The following is a 15,644-nucleotide window of genomic DNA, read 5'->3' as shown; positions in this document are numbered from 1 at the left end:
CTATCTTCTGTGGAAGAGTATAGATAACTTACAAGATTGCACAGACAGGTAAACTAAAAAACACTGCGGGATGATGAAGTTGAAAGTTTTCAGACGGCATTCAAACAGTATTATCCAACCCAGCTCTCTGGCTACAGTTGCTATCATGATTAACACACCAGCCTGCATTTTTCGAAAGAAAACATTTTCATATCCACAGGTAGCAGCGCAAAGGGGTGTGCTTGGGCGTGTCTCTTGAGAGAGAGATTGAGAGAGAGAGAGAGAGAGAGAGAGAGAGAGAAAAAAAGCTTGGGTTGGGCTAGCTGAACGACTGCTCGTCTTCCATTGCATTTTGACCTCAGTGTGCGTAGTGTGGGATACAGAAGCTCGGAGGTAAGGATCCGCGCATTTCCGTATTTCCTTTGTATTTGTTTATATGCTGATATAACTAGAAGGTGCATTTGTCTATTGCAGGAAACTTTTCCAATTGCTCTTTTAATTCTAGTCTTTATTTTTCAGCCAGGATGTCAGAGTCACTCAGCCAAGCCGCTGTACGACAGTTTTCCCAAGGATCAGTGCATTATTCCCAAGTACCAACACAGCACTCCCAAGGATCAGTGCAGTATTCCCAAGTACCAACACAGCACTCCCAAGGATCAGTGCAGTATTCCCAAGGACCAATACAGCACTCCCAAGGATCAGTGCAGTATTCCCAAGGACCAATACAGCACTCCCAAGGATCAGTGCAGTATTCCCAAGGGCCAATACAACTTTCCTCAACTTCAATACCGGTTTCTCCAACTCAACTGTCTGTCTCGCCTTACTCAACTATCTCACGACAGTACGGATCACAGCTTGCTTCTGTCCAGTCTCCGATGTACCTGACCACAAATGGATCTGCTCACGCCGGCAATGTTGTCTACGAAACGGTGCAGTACCTGGTTCCCGTGGAAAGGAAAATGGAAGGCTATGTTTTGGTCGACAGCCAACCCAGAGAGCAACAGCTACTATCCCCTTGCTATGTGGAGAACGCCAGCAGCTACAAGAACAACGTAGACACGACTGTGCAGACAGTGAAAATAGTGGAAACAGTGGAAACAGTGCCAGTGCATAAGGAGGTAGGTTTACCTGTATAATAATGTATGCAAATGCCTGCTGTCACTGTGTGTGATGTTTTTGTGGTTTATTTTATGTTTTACTTGGAGGATATTTAGTAGACGCAAACAAGTCAAAAACATAGGTGGTCTAAAGTCCGAAAATATGTACACAAATCTGTTTGTATAAAGTATGCTCGTAACTGATTGACCATGCTTTGAACGCTATGTATTGTTTATCATGTTTTGCTGTTTTTTCGGCATGATCGCAAACTTCGAGGATATAGCAGTGCATTTTTCTGAGAATTTGCACTCCAACCCGTTCTAGAATGGAAGGATAAGCCATGCTTGCACACACTTAGGAGCTTTACATTACAGTATTAAAAATGGTCCATCTTTGTGACATACCATCTCTGGTATATATAAGGCGGTACACGTCATTTGAAGTTGTCATTGTACATGTTGTATGCATATCACCTTTATAGCGTCAGAATGACTTCATGCCACACTTCTCCCAGAGAACGACCCTCCGAACATCCCCAGTATCTACTGCACTTCAGTCAAGATACCGTGTCTTGTTTGTGTTGTGGTACCAGGCGTTGCTATTTTTTAATGGTTTGAAATATCTTATTTGCTGTGAATTGCAATTGGAGTCTTCAGTCATTTAAGCGTGCAAAATAAAATGGCTTTGAGAGATCAAAAAGCCATGCCTGCAATATTATTTCACTCTGAAATGAATAGATTTTTTCTGTTCTCTTTCTTTTCTTATACAATGCACCTTAATACATATTGTTTTGGTGTACAAAAAACATGCAAGTACATGGATCATATTTCCTACTGATCAGGGAACGTATTACTTTAATTTATTTCAATTGTGGAATATGTGGCTTAGTTTTGGTTTAAATATTAATATATTCAGCTTGTGTCTGATTATTAAGCTACCAACAAAGAGAGAGCATACTAGTCAGCTTGTGAATTCTAATTTAATTGTAACGCATTTAACCTCAGCGGTGATGAATTGTATGAAGATTTGAATCCAGAGCTCTTATAGCTGACAAACATGCATGTTTTATGGCATTCCTGTTGTGAAGCATTTACAAAAAGGAAACCTGCTCTGAATAAGGCAATACAAGGTAGACCCTAGCAGTAGCATCGCTTTTTATATTTATAAGATTTTGGTAATGCCAGACAGTCCTGTATTCAGCCTGTACCTGTGGATTAATTTCATGTATGCGTGGATGTAAATAAGACTCCCATTGTTTGATCCATTCCTGGTTTTACTAAGAGTTTAATAAGACACACCTGCGCTTCTTACCAATACACACTTTGGCTAATCAAGCTTGTAGTAAAACCTGGAATGGGAGTCTTATGTCCATCCCTCTTATGTTGTGTAAGAAAACATATATTGCAATTATACATTATAGTAACTTGATATTAATGCTGCTGTTACAACATGCCCATTATCCTAGGAAAGTACACGCCTTTATAGCAGTAGGGCAGGGTAATTGCACAGAGCCACGCCAAGCAGTGACTCAAAGTACAACTCCTTTTCATGAAACTGCTGTAAATGAAAATGTGTCCTCCTAATGAATCGAATACTACTAAGTAGCTACTGCTACTGTTAGTTTTGTAGGATTTGAAAATCTGGTTTCTATTCCATACAGCTAAGCTGATTAAAGTCAGACACCAGTGAGGCTGTACTTCATCTGGAATTTCACTAATGCGAGAAAGGTGGCTGGACATCACCCCAATGCCTTTTAAGGTGTTGACACAGGATTTTGTGCATAGCGATGTCAGCTTGCCAGCTCGCTGATTTGGAGAAAACAGGGAAATATGACCTGTTGCTCCTCACATGAAGCTGAATTCATCAACCGCAGTTCTGCCATCGAGAGCCAAGTCAGAGCTGGGTTATAACCAAGCTTTAAAAAAAAAAAAAATGTGTTGCTTCCCTGTCCAGAAACATTCTCTCATTCCCATTGTTTAGCTGCTGAATATTTTCATGTGGGTGAAGTCAATTCAGTAAGCCCAGTTAACACTGATTGTTCAGTGCAGAGAACTATTTGGTTTCCTCTCTCCCATTTTCTATGGATGTCAACTTACACAGGGCCCAATTTCAAAGCCATGTGCAAAGGTGAATTGTGAGGTAAATGTAGCAAGAAGCTACTCAGAACAATTGTTATACAAAATTCCACTTTATATTCCACTCTGAAAAAATTCCTTTGCACTTTCTTTTAAAATGGGGCCCATGGGTCCATGTGCTTCAGCTGAGTCAAAGTGGAAATAAAGCCCTTTGAATGTCTTGATAGTTAGGCAGTACGGTCTGCACCAAAAACATGGGTCTCCCCTTAAGACATGAATGTATAACCTGTGAGTGGATGGGTATCCTGAAAGCTGAGGAGTCCACTCAAACAGGTTGAGGCATGCATCCAATTTAGCTACTGTAAGTGTGAGAGGACTGCTTTTAATAACTAGTAACCATGGTTCATCTCTGTACAGCACTCTCTAATTATTAACACAATGAGAGGTGTAACTCAGGAGTCCGTTTAGACAGCATGCACTTTGTTGCTGATGCCCCTTTTCTTGCTTGTTTATTTGACTTTTAATGCAGTTAATGTAAACACCTTTTAATTGTGTGCCATATTATTTTTCACTTATTTCCCTGTGTCCTTTTATTTGATAACATAAACGTCTTCTGGTTGCACTGTACACTGCATGGTGCTACTGTTGCTGTATGGTTTTTACACCTCTCTTTGTGATGTTAGGATTTTTCCACTAATTTTCCTTAATATTATAATAATAAAATACTGAATATTTACAGTTTGATTGGCAGATAACAAAAAAAAAAAAAAAAAATGGTTGGTTACCTCACAATTATCTGACAACAATTGCGTTCAACTGATTTACTGACAAGTTTGAAATACTTCACTAATTTTTACGGGCAGTTGAGAACTCCTGAGGCGAGTACAGAGGAGATGGGCCATTGTGAGAATCATTTCCACATCAGTAGCTTCAGTGAAAGGGATTGCTATCGCTTCATAAACATGTTAGTCAAGTATGCATCTGGGGGGGGGGGTTAGAATCCTAAAAGGAGAAAGATAATTGGTTGTCTGCTCTCCCACCCCCCTCAGCACTCCGTTCCCATCCAGATAAAATGCCCCACCTAGTTACAGACGGACCTGTAAAAACACATTGGTCTCCAGCAGTTTCATGTGGCGTCATTATTCTGAAAAATAGGCCACCAACGTGTACGCATTTGACCAGATATGCTTTTAAAAACCACAAACACAGTGTCTATACAGTGGTTTTGTATATAAAGTGTATCCCTTTACTGCTGTTTAGAGGAATACATGTATTTTTTTTATTTCCTGTTCACATCTTTCAGGTTTCATTTTATTGTATTGAGGGACAAATAAGAATTGTGGTGTATCTCTTGTGTTTAGCCTTTGTGTAAAAACAACTTGCAGCCATCTGTGATAGGAGGAGGATGGCTTCTGTCAGAGGAGAAATATCTTCAGTACAAACTAACAAAAAAAGATAACAAAATCAAAAGGTGTACATTACTTATCAAATACATGTCCTAATGTTGATAGAAAGCTTATTGAAGAGGTTGTCACTTTAAATAAACCATGTCTAGGAATCCTAGTTGTCAAAAAAGGGCTATTGTCCTTTTGCAGTACATTTTCTGTCAATAAATAAACATAAGTACAAATAAATAACCATGTCAAGTTCTGTGTGCTTGAAGATTGAAGTCACATAACACAGTACTTTTCACTTATTGCAGGTTTAAGCAAATGTTTTTGCTGCCGAGGTCTTAGTTGCTGATTTTGTCTTGTTTTTTTTTTTCTTTGCATGAGAAGACTTCAAATGGAAAAGGAATTTCTTGGTCAAGCCAGGTTAGTTCCAGCAGGGCCTCAACTCCTCCTCGCAGTCCTGCTGTGGTAAGTCAACCCATCCCTGAGCTGAAACCTGCCACCCAGTAACCTGGGGCACAGTCATTATGCAGGCCCTTCCCAAATGAGCTGCAATTGCTGTGGTTCTGTACTAGGTAGAATGTGGTGCTAAAGTCTTCATATCATACTTTGACTTTATTATTATTAATATTATTTATCCAAATCCTATGTGTTGCCATTGCTGATAATGTGTTGATATTTTAGTTTGAATGTAATTATTATTTTGTATTGCCTATAGTTGTAGTATGCATGTGTACAGTGTTAACGTGACAAGAACATCAAACAAAGAGTGTGTGGGTGTAAGGTTGAAGGAACTAGTGAGATGATGTCATTTTGTTAGATTTTCTTTAAGGCTGTGCCAAACGAAACTGTGTGTAATTACAGGTACACAAGTTGGCCTTCTTTTATGGGAGGAGATATTGGGGTAGATTTAAGTAAAGGCGCAGTGCAAATAATTATGGATACAAAACTCAAATTGCAGCCAGGCAATTATTTTGCACTGCGCCCTATGTAAGCTTAAGAGCAATGCAAATTACTCAACAGGCACAAATAATGATCTGCAATTCTGATAATGAGGGTCTCAATGAGCACATCCGTCTATTTAGCGGTGGCACTTGAGTTAGGAGTACAAAGAACAGTATAGGTGCTGTATGGCATTTGTGGAGTACAAAAATACAAACCAAAAAATAAATGTCGGAGGAAGGGCTGCAAAGTCCTCTTGGTGCACTGAAAAGAAAAGTTTTCTGAGAAGGAATCTTGTTGAATTGCTCAAATATGCGTTACTGTAAGCTCAATAATGATTATTTTGTTAATGAAAAATGTGGATTCTGACTTATACTGTAACATGTATATGCTTCTCAAAAGAGATTTGAGTGCTCCAAGTAGCATGAATGTTGGTTTCAATATTTAACTTCTTTTTTTTTTCAGTTAATTAGAAAAATAGATGCCCATGGATGTGGATAAGTCAGGAACAGGGAAAAGCCCAGGGATATTTAAAAAAAACCAACAAAAAAGTTCCCAGACACCTGCTATATGGCACTAGAAAGGTGTGCTGTTGGTTTGAATAGCATTGATTTTTCGGTAAACAGGAATTGACTACTTTCCAGGCCGCAGTCCTACTCTTTATCTTTGACTAACGACTATGCTCTGTGTGTCCACAAAACAACAACAGCTGCCAATGAACAGAAATGCACCTAAACCAGTCCTTGAAAAATCAGTACGCTTCCCAGCTTCAAGAGCAACTGTACAAACACAACACCAAGTTAAATATTGCTGTGTGTAGTAATAAGTGTCTGAGCCAAAATCCTTCCTTCTCTAGTTAATACATGCCTGTTGTTAAAGCAGACACTCTATTTATTTAAGTTGGTCCAGGCTGGTTTTGCAAAGAAGGTTTGTTGTGTTATAAGCATAAACATTACTGGAGTTTAGTTCAGCTTGTATTTAGCGCAGGTCTGATTGCGGTTTTGGATAGGGTAGAGGGATACAGTTCAAATTATAGACACAAACTTCCCACCCTACCCCCCTTTTCAGATTCCTTTGCTTGAACGATATGATACTTACTATAGTGTGCAGCTTAAAAGAAACTCAGCGCTGTAGTTCTGTCTTTCTCTTCATCATCTTTGAGTTTTTTTTATCCAAATCTTTCCTAGTATAGTGCTGTTGCTTGCCACGTTGCAGTTTGCTTGTGCCTCCCCTTGATTTCTTGCCATCATTCAGTCCTAAGCTTACCATTCCAAGCCAAGTCAAGCCCTGTCTATCTGTTGCAAAGATGCATGTTTCTTTTTTTAGTTTTCCTCTGTATTCGTGACACATGCAAAGGGTTATACAAATTGCGTGCCCGTGCTTTGCATACAGTACCTGCATATCTGTGTGTTTAATACAGCAGCTGTTCAGTTTCTGTATAGGCGTCTAGCGAATACCTGACTATAAACCCAGTGGTATTCAGAATTAAAATCTGAACATATTGACATCTGAGTGTGTGAAAAATGCCATATTTAGATTTGTTGATGCAATTCATTGTTGCCGTTGTAAATCAAGTAACTAAAAGAATCGGCGTTGATTTACTGAAACACCTTAGTTGTCAAAATATAGGATTTGTTGCTCACACGATCAAAAACCTGATCAATAAAGTGGATCATGGATCTTTCTCTTAAAGGGTGAGTTGAATGTTTGCAGAAATAAAGTATAAGCTGGTCCTAATTGCACAGCTAGGACTGGGTTTTATTGGTAAGAGAAACACCTGTGCTTTGCAGGTGTGCTGAGCAAAGCTTGAAAATCTTTTACATCAATCCAATTTACGCGTATACGAGTTCCAAAGGTCATCTTAATCTGGTTTCATAAGTAAAGCTAGCTTTTTTTTTTTTTTTATTATGTTAACTTTATCTTTTACCCGAACCTGTGAAGTTCAGTACTTCTGTACATCAAACAAATTTAAAATCATTGTCCACCAGTGGCAGTGGTTAGTTTTATTGTGGTCTCCATGGTATTTGATTGGCTCAGTCATGGCCATGTCAGTTGCCATAGCAACAGTTACAAACAAATAGCAAAAAGGACTTTTATCAGCAATTGGAATAAAAACCATATTGGCTTATTTTTTAATGTTTTGGTGGGGCCTTATCCCCCCCATAATAGCAATACCTTATCAACACATTGGAGCACTGCCAATTCATCAAAGTTAACAGGAAACAAGAGACAGTTTCAACAATTAAGCATTTAAATGTTTCTTGCCAACCTTGTATTAGTATATTTAACTGCCAACCTCCCTGGGCTAAAACGATAAAGTATAAGATGCAACATTGCAAAATATTTTTTTTCATAGCAGCACAATACCAAGCATGCTTTTAACTTTGTATTCTTTACATACCAGTAGAAAAGGGTGGGGTTCTTTTGTAAATCATATATATTTTTGTTTTTGGAAGGTACATTTCCAGAGAACCTGAGGAAGGCATACCAGCAGTGGAGTCAATAGGCAGCATGGTCCAATTAGCAGCAACATTTGGAGCCCTGCCAGTTAGCTGCTCAAAGTTTATGGAAGGCCATTTCACCACTGAGAAAAAATGGCTGGGCAGTTGTTCAGGTGTTTGAACAGAGTTCCCTCCCCTGCACAGGCAGCCAGGTAGCCAAGCCTCAGGTTTCCCAGTCAAAAGCTACCAGAGATAGAACCCACAACCCCCCTAAAACAAATCTATTTGTAGTATGTATTTAGAAGTGCTCCCCCTACCCTTTAGTATTGGTATGTAAAGAATGTAAATTTCCTTATCTGTGTGCTGTCAGGAAAAAACAATAATATTGAGGGAGCGTGAAGGCTCACCACACAAAAACACGATAAACAGGGCTGATCTAAATGATGGTGGTATTTTTATCCTCTCATGTCATTATTAAACTAGGGTGGATTGTGTTTATCGCAGTAGATATTGCATGGCTCAGCATGTGAGAAAGGTGGTGGTATAGCTCAGGAGACATGAGTGGGATGTTCACACCACTGTGGTAACATGTTCTTCTAATATGTGATATTTATATATTGTTTTAATCACTAATCTCTTAGACAAACACATTAACCTTGGATAGTACCTTCATGAATCATTTGAGCTTCTGAGTAACAGTGGTCTTGTCCTTGCTGGTACAGAAACACAAAGCTGTTATTCTGCTTGTATTTTTACTCGCCCTGTTTGAGATTACAGCACCTTGCATTCCACAGTAATCGTTGTCAATATAACATATCATTGAAACAAAATGTCCTGAATGATCAAAGTCATGAGGCACCATTGTAGCAATCTGTATCTAAAAACCTGTTTTTGTTGACCATGAAGAAGTGTTATGTTAGGAAGGTTTTTGGGCAGTGTGTAATACAATTTTTGATTATCATGCTTTGCTTAATGCATTATATATATTTTTAAAATAATAATTTGCTTCTGAATACACTATATCTATTATGTATGCACATTTATCTGGAAGTACCACAAAGCAGTGGTACCTCCAGATAAATATTTAAGGTCCAGTGAACCTGATAACTGGTTTCACCATACCGATGTGCCTCTTCTGAAACAGTTTCTCTACCCTCCCCCTCAGTTTACTGTAGTTACATGTGAGCCACTCCCCCATGCTGAGTTTGAACAGTATTCCTTTTTAGGAATGTGATGAAGGTGGTTGGTTCGGCTATGTGGGAGATTATCAAGTGTGCTGTTTTTGGAAGGTCAGATGCCTGAAGCCCATCAGATTGGTCAGCACTCCATTCCTCAAGCGGCAGCCAAGTTGGACATTTTTTGTTATTTACGGGTTTACAGACAGTGTTAAAATGTGACTTTTTTTTGTCTGGGCTATTTTAAAAATGGTGATTTGTAATACATGTATTTGTGTGTTTTCTTCTTCAATTTATAGAGTGAGGTAAATGTCAAGGTACAAAAAACTCAGGAAGTCTCCTATGACACAGGGCCAAAATTGGATAACCGCTTTTTCGGGGAGCTCCTTGCTGAACTGCACCGCAAGAGCTCTGACATCTACTCCTGCATCTACGAGCATGTGAGCAAAATCCGGAGCAGGTACGAGCCATAGGGCTTTTTCTTTTTTTTTTTTTTTTGCCTAATTTATTACAATCTGGAGATGTTAGCTGGTCTGACCCACAGACACAAGTAGCAGAAATACCTTGGCTCACATTATAACCATCATGTAAAACAATGTAATACAAACATCTGTACTTAATAAGAGATCTTCAATACATCCAAGACTTGTGGTTTATTTTTTATTTTCTCATTATTTTTATATGAAATTCAAAACTAGAATCACTTGGCTTCCCGAACTGGCAAGTTTACCGTACTGCTTTCTACTTACCTGTATGTCGACGGCAATGATTTATTTGTATTATTTACTGATTCATGTTTTTTGTTTCTTTTTTTTTTAAATTTACAGAAGTCAGCTGGACCTAAAGGTAATCCTTGTATTTTTATGTGAATAAAATGTGTTTTAAACGGTTTGCTTGAAGCAATGGAGACATTTGGAGAGAAGACACAATTACCTTATTTGGCAATATTTGTGTTATTTTTCCTTTTAAAGTGATTTTTAGTAATAGTATTAATGCATTTCCTGTTCACAGAGCTCATAACTTAAACCCATTAATTCATGCTTAAATGAAATCATTAATAAATACAATTTTCAGCAACTTTACAGAAAGACTACCCGAGGAATTGTAACAAAGTCAGTATTTTCAGGGGCTTTTACATTATCTGATAAATTCCTTTAACAGTCTCCTGTTCCGAGTGGAATTATGTGTCCTAGATCTGTGTACAGGTCTGCAGTGCTGATGAAAAGGTTCAGCACACTTTATCAGTATAGACCTATTTGTTCATGTTCAGGGGTGTCTCATGGCCCTTGTGTTTTCCAGGAAGAAAACGAGGATGTCGAGCATCTGATTCCCAAAGGATTGTCCGATCTGACCAAGCAGCAGATCAGCTACCTTCTCCAGGTGAGCCGCTTCTTCAGTATTGAACTCGAAATGCTATATCAATGTTGTATACAGTGCATTTTTAACACTGTGCAGCATGTGTGTTACAGCACATTGTATATGCTGAACTATGTCTAATCTGCTGTCTCGTTTGCTCAGATGCGGGTGACCTCAGAGAAGTCCCTGCGGCTGCTCCTTGCCACCTTCAGCAGTCTCCGAGAGGAGCTGATTCACCTACAGGACGACCTCAGGGTAAGACGCAGATCTCATCGTTTCTTTGACTTCCATAAAAACTGCACTTCTCACTGGGCAAAGTGTCCAGGGCCTTGTTCCTGCTTATCTGAACATGCAGCTTACCCCTTTGTTTCCCCACTGCACCCTGAGATTAAGCAACACTGGCCTTTTTGCCAGTCCCAAGCATCTGGATTCAGACTCTAGCAGCAGCAGAGTGCAGAAATATTAAATCTGCAGCTTAGTAATACACTCTTTAATGTAGATGGTAGATTGTGGTTCCGTTATCGTTTCTTCAAATAGGCATCATGCTCTAGCCTGAAGTGTTCTCTGTATACCTGGTTCTATAACCACTGCTGGGTCTCTTCTCTTTCCCCCTCTTGTCCCACAGAGACTGGAGAGTGACAAGGAGGCCCTGCAGAGAGACCTGAACTTCAAGAACAGTCAGGCCCAGCAGTACGAGAAGCTCCTGGAGTCCGTCCGAGTGAATAACCGTCAGCTGCAGGTAGGCCCTCGTCCACACTCTACACCTCAACCACGACTGGCACTAGAGCTGCCATCTAATTACAGCCCATGTGTTACTCAAGCCTGAATTGCACAACAGGATCCAAATTAGATCATCCAGAGTCATCCGAAAGGTGAGCTGGATTTTTATTTTTGATGGTTCCTTCATTGTATTTGTTTTCCATTCAAGAACGCCAGACGTGTGTTCAGATGTTTGCTTCTGTCGTAACCCTAGCAGCATTTATTGTATTGTTAATGGTTTCTCATCTATACAAGTTTAAGGTATTTAGCATCCGATACACCGCAGTCTTGGGCGACTCTTTGAAAGATCAGTTTACAAAGATCAGCCCTCCGGACTTCCTTCTTTCTGCCTGTCGCTGGCCGCGCTCTGGTGACTGTGCCCCCTTGTCTCCCCTGCATGCAGCAAACCCTGAAGGAGAGCAGCTCGAGTAACACAAGCCTGGAGGAGAAGATCCTGGTCTTCAGAACCTCGGGCTCGGATAAGGAGTACCGGCTGAAGGAGCTGGAGTACAGCAAGAGGGTGCTGGAGCAAGAGAATGAATTGCTGAGGCAGCAGGTAACCTTCACAATAGATACCATTGTTAGAGGCTAGCGCACCCAACTGTGTAACACAGTGGTACCAGTCAGGTACTGCCCTTGGCTCTCAATAGAAGGCGACATCGAGCATCATGGTTCTGTCTTGTAATAATACATTAAATAGATCAGTAATTACATGACCACTGGGACCCGAACAGAGCGGATCACTGGACTGATTCAACTTCTGCTTCTTTTCGCCCATTTAGATTTACAGTAACTGTGTTGCGTTCTCTTCATTAAAGTGGCAAGAAATATGTAGGAACAGAAACCAGACCATCCATATATATAATACCAACGTTGTATATCTCTTACCTGTATGTAGCTCCCAACCCTACTCCTCTTGTTTGTCTCTCTAGATCGCCGGTCAGTGCAACAGCCCCAGTTTCCAGGCGAAATCAGACGCGATCACTAAACAATACATGGAAATGACCACCACCCTCCGTGAGCAAAAGGACAGGGAAATCAAATCACTGACGGTATGAAAACTCACACTCTGCATCCTGGGAGACTGTGTTTCCACTGTGGTTATAGTGGAGTACTGGGACACCATGCAGGATGGTGGTCTTTGCAACCACTGTGTTAAGAGATGAGCCGGCTGCATGGGCAACCACTACCACATACATTTGCATATCTTGCAAATTCAGGGATTTTCTAATTATACTTGCATTTTGCAACTTTTTGGCAAGTCACAGTAGTTATAAGAGCTAAGAATTAGAATAGGAGATTAAGGATCGAGAGGGCAGTGTGGCTTTGTGGTTAAATCAGGCTACTGTCAGGCTGTTTGGCTTAGTGTTTCAAGCAAATAGACTAAGGCATTAAGGCAGAAGTATTAAGTAGAGGACTCCACCGATACAATTTCTATGATGAGTTGTATTTCTGTTTCAGGAACAGCTACGCAAGTTGCAGATGGAAAGCTCCTCCAAGTCCGGCAGTGATTACAGCACCCAGCTCCGGCTGACTGAGCTGCTGACATCCCTGGAGCAGAAGGAGACCATCATCAAGAGACAGGAAGAGGTAGGTCACGGGGCTGCTGAAATCCTCTGTTCATCCAGTCATCTGAAAACATACACTGCTAATGTGAAAAGAAAGGGTTAAGAGTAGGGTTTCTCCGGAAATAGCAAAGAAATAGATTCTGGAAGGGGGCAGAAATCAAGAATAAAGTTGCATGATTTAATTGACCTTTGATCTGTGGAATTTACTCACAATGCCCTCGCCACTTCCGTGTCTTTTTTTTAGTGTGAGCGGCTCTATAATCTGTCGTTGCTTTCTTTTTTTCCAGGAAATAAGGAGGTTTCAGCTGGACAGAACTGAAATGGAGAACCAGTCCAAGGGCGTCACCAAGACCATCATCACCAAAAAGTAACTGAGCGCATCTCATTCTGTAGCTGCCTAAAATAAATAGATCGCTTTACGGAGAACCACAATGAGATCCGGTGACTCATAATTCATGTATTTGTTATTTGCTTATGTAACACACAAGTAGCTAAACCACTTCTACGGTTTACATATAGCCACATCTAGCTACTTTCAAATTCACTAAACTACCTTTTATTGAGAGGCTTATGAATGTGACTTCTGTCGTTTTTGAGGCCGTTTTAAAAGGCAGCGCTCTCTCGCTCTCTTACCCACAGGTACAGAAACCAGTATCCTATTCTGGGTCTTCTGTCTGATGAATACCAGGCTACCTTGCCTAGGAAAGAAGCCAAGACCATTGTGATTGAGAGGACTGGGGAGATGTACAAAACTGTAAGTCCACACCACGGCCTGCCCCTTCCCAGTTCTGACTTCCCTAGCCTTGTTTCACAAAGGTGCTGAAAGTTTAGCATATTGGTTCTTACTGGGCTTTTGCAAAAAGGAAATACTAATAGTTGTCACACTGGAGAAATAGCCCTGTGAGCCAGTAGGATTTATAACAAAAGCCGTTCCTTAAAGGAGTAGGAAACGGCTCAGTTTCTTTAAATTTTACCAGAAAAAAAATACAAGTATAACCTCCAGAGTGGGATGTTGGATCTGCACACCATGGAAAACATCCATACACAACTAGACACTTTAGGGAACGCCTAAAATCCATGGTTCTGGTCCATTAACTTTGGAGGTTGCTTAGCAACCAGTGGTGCTGTAGAAAAGCTTAAAGAAACCATGCCAATACAAAACTGTGTATAGAAGAATCTGCAGCCATAATGGCTGAGGGTGGTGTAAATATAATCCCTATCTGGAGCTAAAGGTAAGATTTTAAAAAAGCCTGCAGGCAAACTGATGTTTCATTGGAAGTAATGCAAGCACCACAGATTGATTTTTGTGTAACTGACTTCATATGTATATAATTAATATGTATTATTTAGATATTATTAGTTTTTTTTTTTTATATATAAATATTCTACAATATATATATTATAAATAAACTGCTAGTGAGAGAAGTAATTTCTGTAATTCTCTACCGATACATAAAGCATGTTTGTTCTGTTTTCGACAGGAGTACATAACTTCTCCTTAAAAGAACTCCTTGATTCTTACAGGAATGAGCCCGCTGAAGAACCCATCCATTCAAATAACTAATCTCTGCATGCTGCTATTTTTTTGCTCTTAACGTTCTGGCCAGTGTTCCCTAAACTTCTGAAAGAGGCCCTGCTAATGTTTTGCAATTGGGCTGTGTTTGGTTGCAAAATCAAACATGCATTCTCTCACACACTGTGGACTGGACCTTAACGAAAGGAGGAAAAACTATAGTGTTTCATGCTTATGCATTTTGTTTGTTTTGGTGTAAAACTTTTTTTTTTTTTTTAAGATGCTTGATATGATTCTTAATTTTGAAGTTTTGTTTTTACTTCCTTGTATGCTACTGGGCTGTGAGCTGTAATGGAATGTGCAAGGGTTATAATAGGGTGTGCTTTAAAATGTTGTTTGCTTCATGGACTGGCATGTGGCAAAGATGGGAGTCTTTGTGTCTAACTAGGGAGGGGAAGTAGGTCCCCTCGCTGAGCTGAAAGCAGAACCAGGGCCACGTCCTCTAGAGCATGAAGAGAGAGGTGGCCAAGTAGTTAAAGATGAGGACTGACTGGACCTCAGCCACTTTAAGGAAAGTGCAGGATGTCTGCATGATTCCTTCACTTTCCACAGACAAATACAAATCACTCATTAAAAACTAAACCTCTGAATTCTGAGAATTACTTGCCTTAGATTAAGCTCTGCATCTGCTTAGAAACACTAACTTGGAGCAGTGCGGTTTGCTGTTGGATCTGACAAGAAAAGAAACCAAAATGAGATTCAACAACGGCAGAACACTCATTCTAAAGAAATGTTTTTTTTTAAGTCCTTTTTTTAAAACATTTGTCAATAGAGACCATCTGAACTATTCCTCGATTTTGAATAAAGATGGTAAACTTCAGGGAATTATTGTTAGCCTAAACTCAAATATACTGTCACCTGTCCTACCCATTATTTTAATCCCTCACCCTAAGAAGCAACCTGTATAGTTTCCTCTGTTGAGCAGAAATAATATACCAAATCTCTACCTGCCCATCCGTTGGTTTTTAAATGGTATTTCAGTTCATAAATAATAATAAATAAAATTTAATTAAAGTTAAACATAAAAACTATTTTCTTTTGAGGAACTTCCAGGTCACACCGTTGTATCCCCTGCATCGTATTCTAAATTATAACCACCTCAATTTTGAACCCAATAACATGACTTAAATGCACAGTGTTTTCCAGGACGGTTCCCTTAAACCCTGACCCCCAAATCAATATATGTATTTGATCAGTCTACGGTCTGTTTTGGTGGCATGTTTATCTTGTTTTTTGAAATTTGGGATTGTGTTGTATTTTAATAAAGTAGAAACTATCTATAAAGGA

At 39.8% G+C, this 15,644-nt stretch overlaps 1 protein-coding gene across 2 annotated transcripts; it reads left to right on the top strand.

Annotated features, from left to right (window-relative positions):
- Positions 1-257: 257 nt before the first annotated feature.
- LOC117430224 (protein POF1B-like) lies at positions 258-15,644 on the top strand. 2 transcript variants are annotated; one of them, XM_059001432.1, is made up of 14 exons: positions 258-372; positions 499-1,097; positions 4,931-5,011; positions 9,401-9,561; positions 9,929-9,947; positions 10,401-10,481; positions 10,620-10,712; positions 11,083-11,196; positions 11,620-11,772; positions 12,149-12,268; positions 12,678-12,806; positions 13,072-13,151; positions 13,424-13,538; positions 14,309-15,644. In XM_059001432.1, exons 2-14 carry the CDS (start codon positions 504-506, stop codon positions 14,312-14,314), a joined length of 1,746 nt encoding a protein of 581 aa, XP_058857415.1. In that variant the 5' UTR covers positions 258-372; positions 499-503; the 3' UTR covers positions 14,315-15,644. The 2 variants fall into 2 exon arrangements, with proteins under 2 accessions (XP_058857415.1, XP_058857414.1); XM_059001431.1 differs by having other exon boundaries at positions 14,266-15,644.

Source organism: Acipenser ruthenus, chromosome 26, assembly GCF_902713425.1.
Source record: "Acipenser ruthenus chromosome 26, fAciRut3.2 maternal haplotype, whole genome shotgun sequence".
NCBI lineage: Eukaryota > Metazoa > Chordata > Actinopteri > Acipenseriformes > Acipenseridae > Acipenser > Acipenser ruthenus.
This window is presented reverse-complemented; position numbering and strand designations above follow the sequence as displayed.

Excerpts from the sequence above, each read along its gene's own strand:
- LOC117430224 (XM_059001431.1), top strand. The coding sequence starts at position 504 with ATGTCAGAGTCACTCAGCCAAGCCGCTGTACGACAGTTTTCCCAAGGA. Across the intron at positions 5,012-9,400 it reads CTCCTCGCAGTCCTGCTGTG|AGTGAGGTAAATGTCAAGGT; the intron begins GTAAGTCAACCC and ends TTCAATTTATAG. Across the intron at positions 10,482-10,619 it reads AGATCAGCTACCTTCTCCAG|ATGCGGGTGACCTCAGAGAA; the intron begins GTGAGCCGCTTC and ends TCGTTTGCTCAG.